Consider the following 22,379-nt stretch of genomic DNA (forward strand, 5'->3'; position numbering starts at 1 on the left):
GGGAAGGGAAGCTCGTGAAGAAATGGGGGCAATATGGGAAACAGAGAGATTTTATTTTGGGGTTTTGAAATTTGAAGTGATGATGTAAGAAGATAATCATTACTTGATTCTAATTTGTACTTGATTTTTTCAGAGAAAAGACATCTGTCGCTCAAGAACCATAGTTACCTTTTATTATATAAATGGATTAGTGTGATTGATTGGTAGACCACGTTTGTGAATTTTGATACAGTATCAGACTTCTATCAACTTAAACAATTTTCAAATCATGAAAAAAATAATTCGATCAAGATGATATTAATATATTCCTGAGTTCGTCTCAAAATCAATTAGTAATGAGAGGAATGGTTTATGTCTACCACTCTTTTTGACTCATTGATCTTTGTCGAATCTCATTTTTTGAGCAAATGCTCATTTAAACGTTTCGGACTCTAATACCATATTAATATTCATGAAGTTCCATTATAAAATCAATTGACAATGAGAGAAATAGTCTATGTCTATTAAAAACATTTGTTGGATTCCTTATATTATCAATGTGAATGAAATCCATAATAGATGGGTGGGCACGAACGAGCCACCATGAATTTTGATAGTCTTGTATGCACAAGGTAATCTTATGTTCGGTTGATAATATTGTTGTTTCTATTTTTTATTTTTTATTTTTGATAAATATAATAAAAACTATCTTTGTAGTTGTTTCTTATTCTTGTTTTGGAAAAAAAAAATTATGTTTATTATTTATTTATTATATATGCCGTTATTTAAAACTTTAAATTAAAAAGAATGAGATAATGGAAATTTAATTTTTAAATTAAACATATAATGTTTTTAATTTTTTTTTACATTTATGGAAATTTTAATAATAAAAAAATACTTTTATTTGTGTTTTGAAAATAAAATAATAGAAATAGGAACGGAAAAAAAATAAACTTTAATTTAGTTATTTTTAAAATTTATATACAATTTGTTGGGAAAAATCCCCTACTTCTACCCCAGGAAGAATAAGCAGACAATTACTGATAAATTTAAAGAAGGCAATAAAATAAAGAAAGACAATAATTAACGTGGAAAAACTCCAAACCAGAGAAAAAACCACGGCCCACAAGGGAAAATCCAATATGTGAAAAATTATTAGAATCACACAGATTTCTCTCCCCCAATTACACAAAACACTCTTTCAAAGCAAATACCGCTCAGTTAACTAGAGCTAGTATATCAGGCTTAAAGTATTTCACATGATTAAAACACAAGCTCATGAGCTCCTTTTATAGTAGTTGAAACACGTCTCCTCCCTTGTACTTTTCCGATATGGGACAACTTCTAACATATGAAGATCATCCTTGTATTCCAACGTGGGATAACTTTAATTCCAATATTTTGCAAAAACCCAACACAATTTTAGAATTGTTTCTTAAAAATGAAAAATAATAACAGTTACCAAAAAATTGAAGACAATAAACAATAAATTACCAAATGTACTATTAATTAGTTATCAGGGTATATATAATAGTCTTTTTACCCCTGGGAGAGAGGAATGCATTATTAAATGAAATCAGAAAAAAAAACAATTATTTCAAAGGAATAAATAGCAACTTTTTAATAGTTAAAAGTCATGCTGATTTGTTAATTCTTAAAAAGTATTTATTTATAAATTGAATAGCCTAAATATATATTTTTCGTTCCATTGTAATTGAGTTGTTTTTTTCATTCCATATCTCGTGTTTCAACCTTTTTTATTTTATTTTTATTTTTATTATTGCTATTGTTGGATAGATGTTAAAATCAGTGGATAAGTCATAAATTTGTAGGTTATGATATTTAGTTGAGTTGGTAAAAATTAGAGCAAAAAAAAAAAAAGACATTTCATACAACTTCTTAGAAATTTTGGAGAGGAATATTATAATTTTTTCTTACCATTGAGCTATTCTCGGTTTGGGAGAGAAATATTAGAATATTGTTAAATATGAGGATCTTTTTTAGTATTTTTTTCTTTCTTTTTTTCTACCGTTGTATGCTGGCTTTGACTTTTTTTTTTTTTACTTAAACCTAAGAAATTGAGAAATGGTAAAGAAAAAAAATTATGTACTTAGATGATTTAAAACTTTTAGTTCTAATATGTAAATATTTAGTTTAAAATGACTTCACCTCAATTTTTTAAAATGCAACAATTTATTGGTCGTTGATGTAAAAATAACATCAAGGGGTGATTGATGTTCTTTTACCTATATAGATCAATAAATCAGTAACAGCCAAGATTGTTTTTAAACTATAGGGTACTCCTAAATCTCTATACATATTAAATATTAATACTTCATGTTAACAAAAAATTTCACATCTTAGACTAATTAACTTGCTTCAAAATTTACTAAGGTTATCGAAAGTCAAGTTTATGTTATCACGTGCGTTGATTTATCCAATCACTATAAATTTATTAATCTCAAAAGGTCGTATATAAAACCTAAATTTTGAAAAATATATTTTTATATGGTGTATTTTAGAAGCAAAAGTTACACCAACATAAAGTTTCTATAATTTAATTTATTTGACATTAGAGGTTCAAACTTTAAGGCGTTAATTTCAAAAATATCTTATATAATTTATTTATACAATCTAAACATAATTTAATTACACAAACTCTAAACGTCTTCCAACTTCAAATTTCATAAACTTGACCATATTCAAATTATGAGTGCCAACACATTATTTTTCAACTGAATAACTAATTTAAAAGAAAAAAGCAAAATACCCAGACTCCTCTCAAAACTCAGAGAGGAAGAAGCAGTCAACTTTTTTCATAGATGAAAGAATTAATTTTAATTATAAAATAAATAAAATAAAAATCTTGCTCCATCCAACCCACATCGGTAGAGATTGGCCCAGAATTTCCTTAATAATATATGTGCAAAGAAGCACAGTCGCCGGGCCTGGTAACGTGGGCTCGTAACTCATGTGAGGTCTTTGAAATGACTGGAGTTTCGGCCCATGCTTGATGGGAGGTTTGGAGAACATTTGGCCCGTCCAATCCAAAAATAGAGTTGGGCCATGCGTTCTGGTCTGAGGTCCAGAATTGTAAATGAACAATTTTTTGAAACATACAAAAAGTTACAAGTACATAAATAAAAATGGACGTTTTGAGAGTATGGACACCAAAATAAACCAAAATCTAAAATATAGGACTCAAAATAGTATTTAAACCAAATAATAACATTGAAATAAATTATAAACAAAATTCATTAACATATTATTATTTATTACAATTAATTTTTAATATGTTAACGTTGACCTATACATATATTAAAGAAATCCTAGCATTATCGTTGAAAAGAGTGTCTCCATGACTCATCCTTAAAGAACAAGGGCAAAACTAATGTAGGAGAGTAATAATAAAAACTAAAATCAATGAGGATTTTGTTAAATCCCAATTTCGAAATTTTATGTTAAAAACTCAAATTTTGTATGATAAAAAGTTCAAATTATGAAAATGAACAAGTTATTAAAACTTGAGCTCGTGTATCCTTAATTTGAATTTGGGATTTTAATTAATAAAAAAATAGAATATAAAAATATGATGTCCATTGTCTAATGTAAATAATACATGACAATTTATTGATCTAAAAAATAGATAATATATATATATATATATATATATATATATGGTTATTATTGTTTTTTGAGGGGAGATGGTCCATAAAGTTTGGGCCCATGAATGTGGCCTTGAAAATGACAGCTCCTCCACAGAGCCCAAAACAGAGAGAGCCCGATGACGTGTCCCCATCCTCAGCGGGCGGGCCCCACTTCCCACGTGAAAATAAAAATTAAAAATAAAAAAAACTGCCTCACAGTCACAGCTCATCGCTTCCTTTTCAAGTAAACAATCCCCACCCTCTTTTTTTTCTCCTCTCCCACTCTTCCAAAACGAAACATCAATATTTCTCATTTTTATATATATATTTCACACAACCTAAGGTTTAAGATTTTTACCATATTTCAATATTTTATATTAAGCTAATTTTGTAACATATTGTTACAAAAATTGAACTTTTTTTTTCCTTTTTTATTTCAGGTAAAGTAACGGTTTCGACTTTTACTGTAAAACTAGAGGACAAACGACATTGATGTATATGATACTTGTATATCGAAGGCATCATCAAGATGATCTCTTGGCTTCCTTTGAGTGGAGATGGTGAGGTTGATCCACATTAAGATTCTCTTTCTTTCGTGATTTTGTTCGTTGAGAATTCAAACAATGTCTTGGAGGATAAGATAATATAGTATGAGGTATTTTGAGTATTACAAAAACCAAAGCCAGCTAGGTTTTTTTTTTGTTTGGATATTTTATTTTTAAAATTCAAATATTATTACTTTTTTATTTTTTATTTATAATCCAAAATTGATAAGTTTTAATTTTTTACACAATAACCAATGAGTATTAGTACCTGTCTCAAGGTCCAAACGTAGATGACATTAAGAACTTTGGATATTAAACTCATCTTTATAAGACTCAGATCATTGTTATCGAGTAATAAAAATAACGTTTTAGTTGTATGAGTTTTTATTATCCGTTTAAAAATATATTTTTATTCCTGTGAAATGATTATAGGGAATAGGAGAAAGGACTGTACTCATTAATTAATTTCTAGTTAATGTCAAAATATACCTAATTTGAACGATAAAGAAAAATTAATGATGTATTAATTAATTAAGTGTATATTTAACTTTAGGTAGATTTTTTTTAGTTCAAGAATTGTGAGTTGAAAGATCAAACCATCGATTTTTGAAATAATAATAGATATTTTATCTACTAAACTAGATTCGAATTGACGTTTAGATACATTTTTTTTATATTAATTCATATTACAAGTACCAAGTTTTTTTTTTATTTAGTTTTAGTCTATGTAGTTTCAAACAATTTAACATGGTTGCAAAATTCGCTCACCATATTTATCCATGTCTATTTGATAAATAACTTGTATACTTTCGTAGGAACCTAAATTTGTCAAATAAATATAGCTAAGCAATAAACACATCTACTTCTTACCTTGAAATTGAAGTTTCAAATTCTCACGCTCTCTTATTCAAAAAAAAAAAAAAAATTCTCCCGCTCTCATATTTATTATAAAAATGTATATATTTAATTTACATTTTGTGCCATATGTAATTATTTTTTTTGGACAACAATGTCAAATTGAACATATGTCCTCAATTTCATGTTAAATACAATGTAAAAATTTAATAATAGAAGACGGAAATATATTTTCAAGTTTAGTAGAAGGAAAAAAAACACAAAATATTTTTAAAATTCAGAATCTTTAAAGAAAAAAAAAATAAAATAAAGCTATGCAAATGAACATTATCCTAACATAGTTTAAATTTGAATGAGGGGTTGTTGGTTAGTTAAAACAAACCCATCTTGATTTATATGTTGGTTTGTGCCCAACAACTAAACATTTTACAAATTTTAATTTTGTCCATCTTCAGGTGAGCCTTCCTAATCCCACCATAGGGTGGTTAAAGGGATTTCCTATTTTTTAAGAATTAAATTCACTTTTTAGATTATTATTTTTGGATGGTTGAAAATCAAATTTTGTATTTTGTAAGTGAACCAGAAAGTCGTTTACATTAGGATAATTCGTTAATGGTTGATCATGTTTGATAGATTTGCAATGTAGGTGGTGCTCGTGATGCTTGCGATTCCTGTGTAGCTAGTGGAGTTGATCAATCTGGAGATTTATTTTCTTATGCCATTAGGGAAACTAGAGGAGACCATTTACTATTTCTCGAAACTCGATCTCTCCTCCAAGAAAAGTGGAAACAAGATTGTTTATAATTTGATCGATAAAATCAACTATAAATATATCTTCTTTCGACAAAAAGATAATGAACATTAATTTTAACTTGTTTATTATAGTTTATGTATTTTTAAGACATTCTTTTTAGTTCGTATTTTCAAATATTTAATACAAGCTCTGCACACAACATAAACCTTTTAAATATAAAGTTAGAGCTACATTTCAATAAAAATATATTTAGTATGGTGTTTTAGGTTAAAATTGTCATAGGAAAAAAAAAGTTAAAAAAAATAAAATGAATGGAAAAAAACGATCACTTTTGAAAAGTACATTGGCCAAAACTAAAAATTATAGGGACCAACCTCTTGGTTGGAGGTATATGACAATTATCGCTGAGCTATGCTCGCCTTGACGACATATCTATAGTTTTGTTAAATGATTAATTAAAATTAATGAATTTTGTGGACTAAAATTTAATCTAGGTCCTATTGGAAATTTTTTAAGAAGTCTAGTGCTAGTTCTACTGCCCTGATAACCGGGAAGAGCCTTAGACTTCCGCCGGAGTTCCCGCAGGGACAGGCCAAACCAACCCAGGAACTTCACCAGCAAATTCCACATGTTGACCCACCGCCCCCTTGTCCTGGAGGATCTCCGGCCGGGGAGGGGGTGGCACTTCACTCGCCGCCAATGCGGAAGGATGCCGCCGAAAAGAATGGAACGCTGCTTCTCTCTGCTGGATGCGTCAGATTTAATTAAATCAAATTGTTACGTTCAAAGATATAATTTTGATGGTAGTTAAATAATAATCTTATTAAAAATTTTTAGTATTACAAATGTGAGAATGAACCTGCTTTTGACTCTAAGTTATGTTTACGTTGACAATAAAAAAATTTGTTATATATATTATTTATTTATTCATTCAATAACAGGGAGGATGTAACACTTTTTTTTATAAAGTAATAATTGAACGACAAAAATATGATAGACCCGTCTAGAGAGTCCAAAATTAGAAGCTTTGCGGTGGTTTTCGAAAGTCATTCTTCACTCCACACCCCTTCTGATAGTATTCCACAACTTTCCTTGCGAGCGAATGAGCAACTATATTTCTTTATACTTCAGTGAAGCGTTAAGTGATTCATTGTACGCATATTTTAAATGTTTATGCTCAATTTTGTCAAGAACCAAAGGTCGACCTCTTCACATTCGGACAAGTTAGGAAGACCTAAGCAATGCTATAGAATACTATCGGACAAGATAGGAACGCATGACCTATGTATATAAGGAATAAACACTATGAAGCTCAAGTCAGTTGATGTCGAATTGAGTAAGTCAACCTTAGACAAAGGGGGGCAAATTCGTTTTATAAGCGGATGAAGCATTGCAAATCCGTTATGGCGATTCTGACAAGCAGTTACGAAATGTTAGGCCATAGGTCGACAATGACACAGTTCAGAAGTATGTCTTTGTGAAGATTATTATTGTTTCTCTCGAGCTTCATAAGTTGGCCTATAATATAGATCAAGATGTATGTATACTTTGTTTTACGATAGATACTCATATTTTACCCTCCTATAGATATATAAACTTAGAATATCTAAACCAATTGCTTTGCTAAGCCTAATTCTACCCTTTCTTTCTTAGTTTTTAAAATTTTGAGTTCAGTACTTGTACTATTTATAAATAATGATTTATCTATAGTATTAATTCAGGCAATTACATCTTAAAAGTTAAAACTATATTTTATATATAAAAAATAATAATAATAAAGATAGGCAGTTGGATTTGAACAAGTGTAAATGTGTAACGTAGCCAACTTTTTGGCTGGCAAGCAATTGAAATTTGAAACTCTGTATTTTTTATAATATTTTTGGAAATAAAATACTTATTTTATTTTTTAAATTACTTGATAATAATCGTGGTCGTGGGTGCACGTCTCGAGGACATTAATCCATGGTTGCTAACCGCGGTGGTCGACGGACTCGGAGGGCGGCGCGTGGTGGCGCGTGGTGGCGAGTGGAAACTGGGTCGCATCCAAACATGTGTAAAGACGGTAGTAGCCCCACGTGGGCGTCGAACATGCTTGTACTGGTCAAGTCACATCTGCCCCTCGAGGTCCTACGTGTAAAGTGCACGATGCCGGACCCACCAATCACATGGTTCTCGGAACCTCACTTCCGGCGTCTCTCTCCGCCGCGCGTCTCTTCAAAAAATGGTCTAGACAAAAATTAGGTTCAAATAATATTTTGACGGTGTTTTAGTAATTTTAAAATTTTCATTTGTGCGTTTAATTTTTATTTATTCTACGTATTATATTTTTAAAAATATTTATTTTGCTTTCTATACTTTGAAAAGTTATCAATTTCGTCGTTCTATTTAAAAAACATTAATACAAATGGTATAAACATTATAAAATTTTTAATATAAATTTATGATTATATTTCAAGAAATTTAGTGGGTGATGTGTCATACTAAAAATTTTACTAAAATAATTGAGATACAATCAAAATGATTGTTTTTTAAAAATACAATGACCAAAACGAACGTTTCAAAAGTATACGGACTAAAATGAACAAAAGTTGAAAGTACATAAACTAAAATTTACGTCTTGAAAATCCGTTGACCAAAATAGTATTTAAATCTAAAAATTACTTTTCAAACCCTAAAATTTACTATGGTTTATTTCACTACTTAACCCTTTAAATGAAAATAAAAACTGAATTGAAAAAAACTATAATTTAATAACTTGTATAATTAAATCAGATGTTAATTGTTACAATTTTAGTTATAAACTATAATTTGTTATTGATTGACATCTATATGATCTATAAAAAGATATCCATATATATCTCCATATCCATACATTTTTTGTTTTATCAAAAAAAATATATATAATACTTTTTTTTTTTGTTAAAAATAGGCATCGTTTTGATTTCATTGCTTCTTCAAGCTCATAGTCCTATAAGGTTAAAGACAGAAATAAGTACGAGGGCAAGTATAAAATTTTCTCTAGTTTGTTTGTTTGTTTTTTTGTTTTTCTTTTTTTCCCTCCCTTCTTTCTTTCTTTATTTCTCTTACGAGATAAAAAAAAAATTTATTATTATTATTATTATTATTATTTGATTGTTTAGTGTTCATGTTGTTATATTAGGATTTCAAAAGAAAAAAAAAGTTGACCCTACTTGAATGAAAAACTCACCAACCCATGAAAAAAATAATGTTTTTATTTAAACGTCACACCAATATCATGTCATTTCAATTTTTAACAATGTTTAGTAAGGACAAAAAAATGGTTGAATACTTTTGTATTTTAAAGAATAAATTTTAAATTTTAAAAATAACTAAATTGAAAAAGCAATAAAAAAAAACAAAGCTATTCCTCACTGTATTTATTTATTTATTATTATTATTTTAGTAAAATATACGAAGGTGAGGATTCTAGATGTCTTAATTAGTTGAACTGTTTTTTTTTTTTTTTGAACAATAATGTAAAATCTCTTTGTAATTTATTTGATAGTGAAAATTCAATTATTAAAGTAGGATCATTTAACACGTGAACTAATGGTTGGATATTAATACTAATCTAAGTATAATCCAAATAGCTAAATATCAATATCTTTTCTTACAAGCAGAAAGTTCCAATTACCTCAGCAATACCATTTTCTAAGTTTGTTCAATTATAAGTTTAAGTGTTTAAACTTTCAATATTTGATTTATTAGGTCCACAACTTTAAAAAGTGTAATAAATTTGTAGACTTCCAATCATGTATTTAATAAGTCTTTTAGACTTTCAATTGTGTGTCAATAGATAAATTACTTTACCATAATTTTTTAAGGCTTCGTGTATTTATTTGACATTAATTGAAAGGTCATTGACTCATTATACAATTTTTAAAGTTTAAAATATACATTAACATATGTTAATATATTAAAAATCATAACATTTTTTTAAAGTCCATCAAACATGTTAAACATAAAAACCTTTTAAGTTTAGGAACCAAACCTAGTATAGAGACGATTGCACGTAAGCTAACAACATTTGTAAATATGACACACCTAAGCTAACAACATTTGTAAATATGACACTAACTTTTTATTAAAACTCAACGTATCTCAACTTCACAGACGCCTACTGTACAGAGTTACTATTTTTGCAAAATCTCATTATTTGTGGTATTTACAAATATATCAAAGTTACTCGACACTTAGGAAGACGTCAATACATCGATGTCGATGGAAATGTTGATGCATCAATTGATGAAGACGTCGATGAAAATATCAATAAAATGTAGTTATCTGTAGATAAGTGAAAATGTCTTATTAATGTTATGTTTACATTAGTAGTATTTAAAATTGTTATGTTTATTTGTCAAAATTGCTTACAATATTATAGAAGTGTCGATCAGTTGATATCGAATCTATGATCTATAAAAACATCAATATAAATATCAGACGAAAACTAGGGTTCGTTTAGTAACATTCTTCTTTATTATCCCTGTTTTTTCATTCTTAATAAAGAAAAATGAAATGTACGGCTCAAACATCCAAAAATTCAAGTATGATAAAACAATATTTTTATTTATGTTTTGGATCAAATTGAAAATGGAAAAAAAAAAGAAAAAACTTATTTTCGTTGTTTCTAAAAAACCTTACAACTTTGAGAATGTTTCCAAAAAATGAAAATGACTAAACGTAGTTAGTTGTAAAATGCTTAACTTTCTTAAGAAAATTGGAAAGGAGAAACAAAAAACGGAAACATCACCTAACGAACCCAAAATTAGTTGCAAAATATTTTAATTTATTGATAGAATTGAAAACGAAAAACAAAAAACGAAAATGTGAACCAACGGTCCTTTTGAAGTTTATCACGTTGAAAAAAGAAAAAAGAGAATACTAAAAATTATAATTAATGAAACGTCTTGTCGTCTGCGGATGGGGCTATCGTCGTATCAGTGGCCGCTGTTATTCCCGCTAAATTTCAGATTTTATTTTCCAAAGTCCCCTATCTCCTCCCGATTTCAAATACCACCCCCGACCGTCCGCCACGTCACCCTCTTTAAATATATACAAAATATTTCCACCCAATAATAATAAAAAATTAAAATTAAAATTAAAAAAATATCACCTCTCTCTCTCTCTCTCTCTCTCTCTCTCTCTCTCTATTCTCTCCCTCTCTCTGCAACTCTCTTTGTCTTAAAGAAGACGAAACATCTCCAACTTCCTCTCTCTCTAAAGTCCGCCATGGGAGTTAGCTTAAAGCGTTGAAGCAAATTATTAGAGCTTAGAAAAAAGAGAAGGAGAAGCAAAAAACAAATAAAGAAATTCTCGATGTTCTTCGCTTTTGCGTGTGGAACCATGTGAGTTCTCTGACACATTTTTTTTTTCCCTTCTCTTCTGATTCTTATTCTCGGTTTGATTTGATTTGATTTGCATTTTGCTTTCAGAGTCGTCACTGACTCGTTCGGTTCACTCTATGGCATCGTCCTCCCGAGCGCGGAGTAGGTCGCCGTTTTCTCATCGGAAATCTGCTGCTTCTCCTTACTCTTCAACTCCATCGCCTACTTCGAACGGGAGGATGGTTCCTCGATCCTGCTCGACTTCTGCGTCGTCGCATTATAGTATGGGAGGTGGATTCGGTTCTCGATCTATGACTCATAGCCGGGGGGTTTCGGATTCAGTGCAATACGGAGCTGGAGGTTATGGTGATTGCTCGCCGGTTGGATTCATTTCTGATGACCTGATTGCTGAGCCTGTAGATGAGATGAGGAACGGGGATAGCATTTCGGTGACAATTCGATTTCGGCCGTTGAGGTAAAGTGGAGATCGGAGAGTGTTGAATCAGATCCGTGATTCGTTTTAGCGTTGTTGTTTTTGCGATTGCTTAAGTGTTTGGGGGCTAAAACTTGTGATTGCAGCGAGAGGGAGTTTCTGAAAGGGGATGAAATTGCTTGGTATGCGGACGGGGACAAGATCGTGCGCAATGAGTATAATCCAGCAACGGCCTACGGATTTGGTACTCATTTTTAGAATTTGTATTTTTGAATTTTGAACTTGTGCTGGTGCGGTTATGGTGAGAGGATAGGAATGCTATTTTGCATTAGAGCATCAGCAATGTACGTTTTCGTGTTTCTCTGTGACAGATAGGGTGTTCGGACCAGATACGATTTCACCGGAGGTGTATGAAGTTGCGGCTAAACCTGTCGTCAAGGCTGCCATGGAAGGTGTTAATGGTGCGTAACGCCTCCTAGAATTCGCCGAGTCAAGACATTATTTTGAACTAAACAACATAATAATTCGAAGTGGAGTTGGAGTTTTTATGTTAGATAATGAAAGAATTATTACTTGGGAGTTTTGGATTTAACTGTTCTGTATAGTTGAATTAGGCTGATTGAGATACTACTGGGTATGTAGGAGGGAAATTTAGTTAAATCTAAAAATAGAAGGATCTTAGCACCTATTTTCTGATATGCAGGAACTGTCTTTGCTTATGGTGTGACGAGCAGTGGGAAGACGCACACTATGCATGTAAGTATGATGCTTCGGCATTATGCCTAAATCTTTTTGAGAGTTGTAGAGCGTCTTAATAAAATATTCAACATTTTGAATTCTTATTATGTTTAAACATTACTTTTGAAGACTGGTATTAAGTTGAAAACATCAATGACTCATGAGTCTGTTAATTGCAATTATTATGTTTAGTTACCCCAGTTACCATGGACTGTTTAATAGGAACCAGATTATATTTGTCCAGATTGTATTAACTACCCACTAACGGCTTAAGCTTTAGCAACCAGATTATAACTGGTATATCTACCTCCTTATTAGAGCCATGTTCAAAGTTTTAATTATTACGTGGCCTTGCAAATTATTCTTTGGACATACAAAATCTTTGCAATTATAACCTGTAAACTTAACTTTTTGAAGTTGCCTTCAATTATTAATATATTATCCATCAAGTCGGGTTTTTTCCTCCTTTGTTTTCTTCCCTACATGTACCCCCCGCTTTTCTTTTTATGTATACTAGCATACTAGAAACTCGATACATCAATCATCACATTGGGGTAAATTTTCACACAGTGAAGTGACCAGAGGGCCATCAAGTTTTGGTCTCTCTTGTTGAATCAACTCTAGCATTCAATTTTCAACCTTAGTTTATGGCCACCTACAGTTAATTTATCATTGTTAATTGGCTTTGATGGCTAATGGCACATATATTAGGGTCGTCTCTTCATTTGTTCAGCTGGATATTATAAGGACTTGTCAAAAGTGAGTAGTAGCACTATCTGACATTCATGTCAAGCAACTATGAATCGTGAAGCAAGTGCCATTGGCGTATTTTATTTTAGAGCTCAATATATCCATTTCTTTTTGAAACTAGAGGTATGTATTAGATCTGAGACTTGATCAACAGAAAGAGATGAGTTTTCTTGAGATGCATTCTAATGCTATTTTGCCTGATTTTTATCATGGCATTGTTATGGGATTATTCTATAACAGAGTACCTTTCCCTTACTTCACATCTGCCTTTTCTTATCATTATATTTTCCACAGTGTTATCTTTTTGATATGTTTTCACACGTTTGTAACGTTATTGATTTCCTTGTCTTATATGTTTTCACAGGGAGATCAAAATTCTCCAGGTATCATACCATTGGCTATAAAAGATGTTTTTAGCATCATTCAAGATGTAAGTATCCAGGCATAATTTTAAAGTGCAAGACATTGAATAGTATTCTCTAGTCCTTTGTCTTGTGAATGCCATCATCTTAATTTCTGGTTCTCTTTATTGCTTTACAATTTCTTCAAGAAACGCTTGCTATTTGATGTCTTGAGTGCAGTTACAATTGTTCTTTAAGACGCTTAACATCATTTGAGTTCTAACTGTTTCAAGGTCAATGTTATAATTTTTATAATTACTCTTTTTATTCTCTGGTGTAACAAAAAGTTAAGCTTTTATTCAAATTTCAAGAGACTTTGGTTTGCTTTATCTACTCTCGCAATTACTTGATACATGTTCTCACTCTACAGTTATATGTAGTTTATCATCTGTACGTATTGGTGGTAGCTGGGTAGGGGCCGATTGTGAAAAGCGGTAGGCTCGTGAGGGCATTTGGTTGTGACTCTTCAATGATGAGTTCTAGCCAAGTCTTATAGATACTTTTTTCAAGCAGTTTTTCAGAGGGGAAACTGAAAAAACAAAAAATACGTGTGTCAAATATAATTGTTTCTTTTTCCTTGTTTTACATCTTGTATGTTTTAAAAATGAAAAAGGCTTAGGAGAGGGGGGCAGTGTGGGATGAGGCCGTTCCATAGTTTTCGGCAGTTACTTTTGTGGGGTGGGCTAAATCAGGCGTAAGTCATTCTGAGTAAGCATCGGATTTTGCTCCCAAGGAAGGACTTATTTCTTTATCCGAAATAATAACAAATAGACAATTGCTATTTTTGTACAATCTGTCATTTGAATAATGCTATTAACAATTACTATTATCTTAATGAATAAATTATTGAACCCTGTAGATAAAATATTAAACAAACCATCTTATTTCACTGATGAAATATGCAAAATGACTGGTTAAATTAGCATTATATCAAGTCAAGAATCAAGTAAACAATTAAATTGGAGCAACCTTTTTGGTAATCTGATAGACTAAGTATTGTATTATATTTTACAGATTTTGTTCAGTGATTATTGGATTCAAATTTTTGTATAAGGTTGAATAACTATTGGAATTTATTAAGTGATTTTTGCTATTTACATAAAATATGAAGAAAAGATTGCAATATGAAAAATTATTGTTTGAATTTTGCAGTATGGTAATCGCCCTTTCTTTATTAGCTTCTTTTCCTTCCTTGCTTCTGCATATTATCAGATTATATTTATTTTTTGCAAATTCTATAATCCTGTTTTATTCCATTTCTTGAGTATTCGACCATTTAGACGAGTAATTGGTTTTCTGTGTAGACTCCTGGAAGGGAATTCTTGCTTCGTGTATCTTACCTTGAAATATACAATGAAGTAAGTAACTCTATACTGAGAAGTTTCAGAGCTTCAGTGATCAAATCGTAACAAGATTGTTATTTATCGTTAGACTTACGGCCAAGTTCCGTTGGTGGTTGGAAATCTAGTTTATTGCCTATATTTGACAGTCAAAGGATATACTGTTTTTATATGGATCCTCTGAGTACAATTTCTGGCATCCTAAATGTTCAGCCACCAACTGCTAAATGGTAAATTCTAGTTTTTTGTAGTTGTTGGACTGATGATCATATTTGGATTGATAATACCAGGTGATAAACGACTTGCTGGATCCAACAGGTCAGAATTTGCGTGTCAGGGAAGATGCACAGGTGTTTTTTCATTCGTCCTTGTAGTCATTATCTTGTAAACTGTTCTTCTTTTGGTATATCTGTATGTTATATACTGCTGTGGTCAATTAGGGCACTTATGTTGAGGGTATAAAGGAAGAAGTGGTTTTGTCTCCTGGACACGCTTTATCATTTATAGCTGCTGGTGAAGGTATTTATTGAGAACTTCTGCTTCCATGCCGTTTCTTTTCCCATTGCGCCCTTTTATGCGTATGTATGGTTTATGGCTAAAGGTCTTAAATGGCAGAGCATCGTCACGTTGGATCAAATAACTTCAATCTTTTTAGTAGCCGGAGCCACACCATCTTTACACTGGTAAAACTAAAGACATCGTTTTTTGTGTGCATCCAATTTCCTGCTCTTAATTTCATTTTCTGGCCATGATTTTATTTTCTATTTCAGGATGCCTGCTGCAATTTCGAGATCACCTCTTCATGTTACCAATTGAGAACTTTTTGGAAATGCATTTAAAAACTCCAAACTTACAGTCCCTGTAATAGTAATTCTATAGGAATCTTGGGCCCTTTCCTCCAATTTTTAACAAACATATTTGTGTGCTTGGAACCGGTTGAGGGAATCCAAGTTCATGTTTATTTACGAATAGATACATAGATACATACATGGATATTCAGTATATATGCACATACATATGCCCACATATATGGTTTATGTATGTATATGTATCAGTACATAAATATATTCATGGAAACATCAATGCCTACATGACCAATTACATACATTTAATAGACACATGCAGGCATAGAGGTGCAAGTGTGCATGCTAATCAGATTGTGGTTGCTTTCACTCTCTTGTGCATTTTTTTCGTCTTTCTGTCTCTCTAAACTAAGACGGCGGTATGCACTTGCAGATGATTGAAAGCAGTGCACACGGTGATGAGTATGATGGCGTCATCTTCTCTCAACTTGTAAGATTGGACTTGTTTCATTCTATTATATATGATGCTATTAAACTTGAATGCACCATTCTCATTAATATTAACACCATGATACAGAATTTGATTGATTTAGCTGGGTCAGAGAGCTCGAAGACTGAAACTACTGGACTGAGGAGAAAGGAAGGATCCTATATAAACAAAAGCCTTTTGACTCTCGGAACCGTAGGCGTCTTTTTTGTGGCTTTTGTGTGTTGCTTAAATATTTTTGCGCTCTTTTTTTCCCCCAACAAATATAATTGTACAAGTAGGATCTATGTCATCCTGCTATAGGCAGCCAAGTTTTGCTTCACTATCTATAATCCTTGTGATTTTACATGAATTTTGTGTATAGTATCTCATCAGTTTTATCAATCCATATATTGCAGTGGGAGAGTGATAAATAATGAAATGCCAATAAATAAGTTTAATTTTCATATATTTAAAGAGAATGTTCGTACTTCTGTGATATTGGTTTCCCTTATGTAGGGGATACCTCAACATGGAAGTAATTTATATATTTGGTTGCACTGTGAAGGTTATTGGGAAATTAAGCGAGGGAAAGGCATCCCATGTTCCTTATCGAGATTCAAAGCTTACCCGTCTTCTACAATCTTCACTCAGTGGGCATGGGCACGTTTCAGTGAGTATATGACTCAAAAGCAGCATTTTTGTAGTCCATGCTTCTTATTAATATAACTTTTTTTGAGTACTCATAAACAGAACTTATAGATGCAGCATTTTTACTTGTTATCATCTGCTTTCCTTTCCATTAATAATTATGCAATAAAATCTGAAAACTTCCTTCTGAGTTAATATAAAAATTATCTCCAGCTTATATGCACAGTAACTCCTGCATCCAGTAACATGGAGGAAACTCACAATACATTGAAGTTTGCAAGCAGGGCCAAACGAGTTGAAATCTATGCATCTCGCAATAAGGTTGATTGAAGTTTCCTTGTGTGTGAAGTTAGAAGAAAACTTTTGTTGATCACATGAGCATTTACACTTTTCTTAATTCTTCTTTATTTTATCTTCAGATTATCGATGAAAAATCTTTGATAAAGAAGTATCAGAGAGAAATCTCAAACCTCAAGCAAGAGCTTGATCAGTTGAAGAGGGGAATGCTTGCTGGTGTTAATCACGAGGAGATAATGAATTTAAGGCAGCAGGTCTGTTTTTTTATCACTCTTGTTTGACGGCACAATTACTACTTCAGAATACTATTTCACTCTGTCCATTCTTGTATCATTATATAGTTGGAAGCAGGTCAAGTGAAAATGCAATCGAGATTGGAAGAGGAAGAAGAAGCTAAGGTTGCTCTCATGAGTAGGATTCAGAGGCTGACCAAACTCATACTTGTCTCATCTAAGAATTCTATTCCTGGATGTTTGAGTGACATTCCCAGTCATCAGAGGAACCAATCTTCTTTTGATGATGTAAGTTTTCCTTCTTTGCTTTCTTCAACATATGTATGCACATTCACGTCTTTTCTTGTGATTGTCATTGCCATCACAATCATGTATAACATGCTAATATAGTGCTTAGAAGATAAAAGATGAGCACTCTCATCGTAGATTTCCTTGCTCTGCACAAGAAACAATTTATAATCAGTGACGGGAAATCCATGCTTGTTCTTCCTCCTCATATTTTTGCAACGGCAACTACTATTATTACTTGGATAAGATTGCAATGCAGATTATTAGTTGCCTTGCTAGTGTAGGATAAAAACCATGTTCAATTAGGTAGTTATTGCTACGTTTCATACATCTAACAGAAGGAAGAAAATGCCAGCTTACTTCTGTTACATACCTGAAATTTTTGTCACGGGGCTTTCTCCTTTTTCTTCTTTTTCCTTTCTTTCTTTCTATCTCTATTCCTATGTGACTGGATTTTTGAGTTTTTAGTAGTTTGAGAAGAATAAATATGTTGCTCATTTTTCAATTTTTATTTTCAGAAGTTTGAGGTCTCCCAAGAGTTGCTTACTGAAAGTGAGAATCAAAATGATCCATCTTCTGCCTTAATTGTTCACCCAGATGTTTCTTTAAGCCAATTGAACGGTGAACCCTTACCAGCTGGTTCTGCAATCACCGGATCAACTAACGTGGGTGAACTTATTGGAGGCTTTAAACTCGTGTGTTCTATTGATATTGAGTTTTCTTTTTTACAAATTTAATAATGAATGTCGTACAGAAAGCTTATTGAAAATTTTAATTCCTATATTATTCTAAATTATATCTCGCTATGGGGGAGCTCAACTCACAAGGCTTTTTGCTGGTTTTTTGAAATTTTTATTTTTGTTCTGTATTACAGTTTTCCACGGAAGGTTTTTAAAATGATTGTTTTTGTTGTACTGTAGGGAGAGATGACAATGTCAGATCAGATGGATCTGCTGGTTGAGCAAGTCAAAATGCTTGCTGGAGAGATTGCGTTTAAAACCAGCACACTGAAACGCTTGGTTGAGCAGTCTGTTGATGATCCTGACGGCTCTAAAGTTCAAGTATAGTTTATCTTGAGTTTTCTTGCTTTGCTACATCTTTATTGGCACCAGAAGTGGACATAAAAATGTTGCTTGCTTCAAGTAAGCGGGCTTCTAAGCCAATATTTTAATCAAGTCTATGTGCCTTCGTTCAGATCCAGGACTTGGAACATGAAATTCAAGAAAAGAGAAGGCAAATGAGGGCTTTGGAGCAACGCATTGTTGAAGGTGGAGAGGCTTCAATTTCTAGTGCATCAATGGTTGAAATGCAGCAGGTGCTGCTTCATGGAACTTATCGATTTACCCTCAAGTATTTCAGCTTATTTTTTCCATTAAAAAATGTAATTATTATTTCTTCTGCTTTTGTACTGTTGCAGGCTGTTACAAGATTAACGACACAATGCAGCGAAAAGGATTTTGAGCTAGAGGTAAGTTTTCTGAGTCATATTAATTGAAGGACTTTGATTCAATGTTATTCAACTGGGGTTGAAAGGTTGATTTATTTAGAAAATGGTGATAGATGCTGCTGGTCCAATATATCATTATTTAAGATTTAGGAGCAGACACGCCCTGTAATTGCAAGATTTCTTTTCTATTTACTTTCTTCTCTTGATTCAGATCAAAACAGCAGATAATCGCGTCCTTCAAGAGCAATTGCAGAATAAGGTTTGTTGCCACCTCTCTTTGCTCTATATTATGTGCATTCTTTCCACAATATCCCTGTAGTAGAAAATTCATCGAGCAATTGTACTGTATTAACAAGCTTCCTACTCATTCTTCCCCCTTTATTTTGATTTGGAACATCACTTGCATCCATATTTGTCTGTTGGCAGTGTGCAGAGAACAAAGAATTACAGGAGAAAGTGGAACTCTTGGAGCAGCAGTTGGCTTCGGTTACTAGCAATAATTTGCCAACTTCATCTGAACATTCTCTACCAGAAAAATATATTGAAGAGTTGAAAAAGAAAATTCAATCTCAGGTGAGGCTTTCCTTTTTTGGTTGATTAATCTTATGGATTTGTCAATACTGGTTCTTGATATTTCATTCTATATGGCCTAACTGTCATAATTGGATGCGTCTCATTAATAGTTTATATGGATGGCTGTTTTTTGTATGCTTCTTTACTAGAAGACTCTACTTGTTTATTCTGGTTCTTTGTTTCTGTAGTCTATGATAAACAATAACGTATTCCAAATTTTATATGCATATTTGATGTTTTCTATAACTTGGCAATGGCTGTGCGATCGGTTATCTGAAGCTTGTTTTTTTAAGCAGGAGATTGAGAATGAGACATTGAAATTGGAATCAGTTCACTTTTCAGAAGAGATCAGTGGGTTGCATGTACAGAATCAAAAATTGGCAGAAGAAGCTTCATATGCGAAGGAGCTGGCCTCTGCTGCTGCCGTCGAGTTGAAAAATTTAGCAGCTGAAGTCACCAAGCTCTCCTTACTGAATGCAAAATTAGAAAAGGAGTTATTGGGTGCTCGAGAATTGTCCCATTGTAAAAATACTCAGAATAATTACAGTGGAAATCGCAAGTATAATGATGCTTTGAGACCTGGAAGGAAGGGAAGGCTCTCTGGCCGGTCTAATGAAGTTTCAGGAGCAACCAGTGATGATTTCGAGTCTTGGAATCTCGACCCGGACGATTTCAAAATGGAACTTCAAGCAAGGAAACAAAGAGAGGAAGTCCTTGAGGCTGCTTTAGTTGAAAAGGAGCTTTTGGAAGATGAATACCGCAAGAAAATGGAAGAGGCAAAGAAAAGGGAGGCAGCTCTTGAAAATGATTTAGCAAACATGTGGGTACTGGTTGCTAAGTTGAAGAAAGAGGGTGGAGGTGGAGCAATTTCAGATGTTAAAACTGATGCAAGGCAGAATTCTGGAATGGAAAATATTATGGATACAAAGACAAATGATGATGAAACAGTAACCGTCTCTAAAGACACCGATCCCGTCGATGATTCGGAAAAAACTGAGGAAACTCCTCAGGAAGAACCATTGGTTGTTCGCCTAAAGGTATGAAATTTCATTACAAAAGATCATTGAAATACACACATGCTCTCTTTTCTTCTTGAAAAGATTTTCAACTTCAGGATTACAGCATGTTTTGATTATTGCCAACCTTCACAGAAATTCGTTTTGTTCATACACTTTTCAGGCACGAATGCAAGAGATGAAGGAAAAGGATCTCAAGTGCCTAGGAAATGTAGATACAAATTCCCATATGTGTAAAGTTTGTTTTGAATTGCCAACTGCAGCAATTCTCCTTCCATGCCGGCATTTTTGTTGTAAGTCTCCTTGAACCTTCTAAAAATTCCTGCATTTTCGCCTCCTGATTGTTCTAATTTTCGCCTCTCGAAAATTGCAGTGTGTAAATCCTGTTCACTAGCCTGTTCCGAGTGCCCAATCTGTCGTACAAAGATTGTAGATAGGCTCTTTGCATTTACTTCTTGACATGTTCCATGTCCCTTCTCCACAAGGTAATCCATACTTTCCCGTCTCCTATTTCATCAATCACACCACAACCGCAATCTGCATTGCCCGTCGTGATCGAAACCTCGTCCATCTCGCTCGTTACCGCTTTACTGTACTGTCAAATGTGCAAAAACCTAGTTTACTTCCTTCAGTTTTATCATGTACTGGCAGGGACTTGATATTCAACTACTACCTGCAATTTTCCAGCGTTGGAGGACGAGATTCTTTTATTAGTTTTGCATGTATGCAACAACTGTACAAAAAGGTACATAATTATTTATTGTGTTCAAATCAAATCTCTGAGAGCTGTAAAATAAATACTAGAAAAAGGATATGATTGAATTAGTTTAACAACTTCATCTCACTACAACATGGAAACTGAAAGCTTTTAATTTTTACTTAGTTCACTTTAAACTTTGAATTTAAATATGCAATTTACTTCCCTCTAGACATCACATCAGTAATTCATTCACATTGCTCGTAGAATCGTTCCTAAAAGTGACCATGGAGAGAGACCTTCAAAGGGTCGTCTAATTGATAAGGGATTAAGTCTTTTGGTTATATTGACTTAAATGTTTCAAGTTCGAACCTTCTATTGAGCTTAATACCAAAATTCCTTGATATCTTCTAGTTTTGGGTGCGGTTGTCTATACCGTCTCTGGGTATAGGAGAGTAAAACTCTAAGTCTCAATTATTACAAAAAGAAAAAAGAAAAAAAAAAGTGGTCATGGTGAGATTTGGAAAGGGACTTTTGTTTTCTTGCGTGATATAAGCAAACAGCTGAATATTTGTGAGTGCTGTAAAACGATGTCGTTTAATACCGACCGTAGATTTAGAACCTCTAGAGAGAGAGGAAATTTAAGGAATCAAGAACATAGGGTTACAGCTTGCAGGAATCTTGTTGGGAATTTCTTGGTTAAAGAAACATTAAATGCAACTTAATGGCTGCCTCTGTCCTTTTGTATTTTCTGATCAATGAGGAAGACAGGGCAGAAAGATACTGATTGGTAAAGGGTCTGATACTAATGGGATTAGATTTTTTGTATAGTCTGTGTTTGTTTTTCCCAGAAAGATTTATTTATTGGTGACAATCCCATCCACGCTAACCTAGTCTAATTTCATTTCGCATACATTTTCGGTCCATCGGTGCACCAAAAGTAGTTTAATCGATCAAGGTATTATTTACTTTTTTTCAAATCTCTATATACTTAATTTACTATTATTTTTTATCGAAATATAAAGTAAACTTAAAATAGGATATCAATATATTCCTTTGGAGGTAAGTAGTTAGCTTGTTCATTTGTCTTTGATTTACTAGAATTACTAGAATGGTTCTTT

General features: G+C 32.6%; 1 protein-coding gene across 2 annotated transcripts; it reads left to right on the forward strand.

Moving 5' to 3' along the window:
- The first annotated feature begins 10,920 nt into the window (after positions 1-10,920).
- On the forward strand, positions 10,921-21,439 carry LOC111007719 (kinesin-like protein KIN-7D, mitochondrial). Of its 2 annotated transcripts, XM_022280187.2 has the most exons (26): positions 10,921-11,146; positions 11,234-11,600; positions 11,705-11,802; positions 11,930-12,019; positions 12,262-12,314; positions 13,411-13,476; positions 14,752-14,805; positions 15,078-15,137; positions 15,228-15,306; positions 15,403-15,470; positions 16,024-16,080; positions 16,168-16,272; positions 16,625-16,729; positions 16,921-17,028; positions 17,127-17,258; positions 17,346-17,525; positions 18,044-18,190; positions 18,446-18,586; positions 18,721-18,840; positions 18,943-18,993; positions 19,184-19,231; positions 19,399-19,545; positions 19,842-20,582; positions 20,725-20,854; positions 20,935-21,046; positions 21,213-21,439. In XM_022280187.2, the coding sequence occupies exons 2-25, from the start codon at positions 11,263-11,265 to the stop codon at positions 21,018-21,020; spliced, it is 3,204 nt and encodes a 1,067-aa protein (XP_022135879.1). In that variant the 5' UTR covers positions 10,921-11,146; positions 11,234-11,262; the 3' UTR covers positions 21,021-21,046; positions 21,213-21,439. The 2 variants fall into 2 exon arrangements, with proteins under 2 accessions (XP_022135879.1, XP_022135878.1); XM_022280186.2 differs by having other exon boundaries at positions 20,935-21,439.
- Positions 21,440-22,379: the final 940 nt, after the last annotated feature.

The sequence above is a fragment of the Momordica charantia genome, assembly GCF_013281855.1.
Source record: "Momordica charantia cultivar OHB3-1 chromosome 4 unlocalized genomic scaffold, Mcharantia_2.0 BLBB01000004.1, whole genome shotgun sequence".
NCBI classification, from domain to species: Eukaryota; Viridiplantae; Streptophyta; class Magnoliopsida; order Cucurbitales; family Cucurbitaceae; genus Momordica; species Momordica charantia.

Coding starts and splice junctions, on each gene's coding strand:
- LOC111007719 (XM_022280186.2), top strand. CDS start 11,263: ATGGCATCGTCCTCCCGAGCGCGGAGTAGGTCGCCGTTTTCTCATCGG. Junction 18,191..18,445: donor CAATCACCGGATCAACTAAC/GTGGGTGAACTT, acceptor GTTGTACTGTAG/GGAGAGATGACAATGTCAGA. Junction 19,232..19,398: donor AAGAGCAATTGCAGAATAAG/GTTTGTTGCCAC, acceptor GTCTGTTGGCAG/TGTGCAGAGAACAAAGAATT.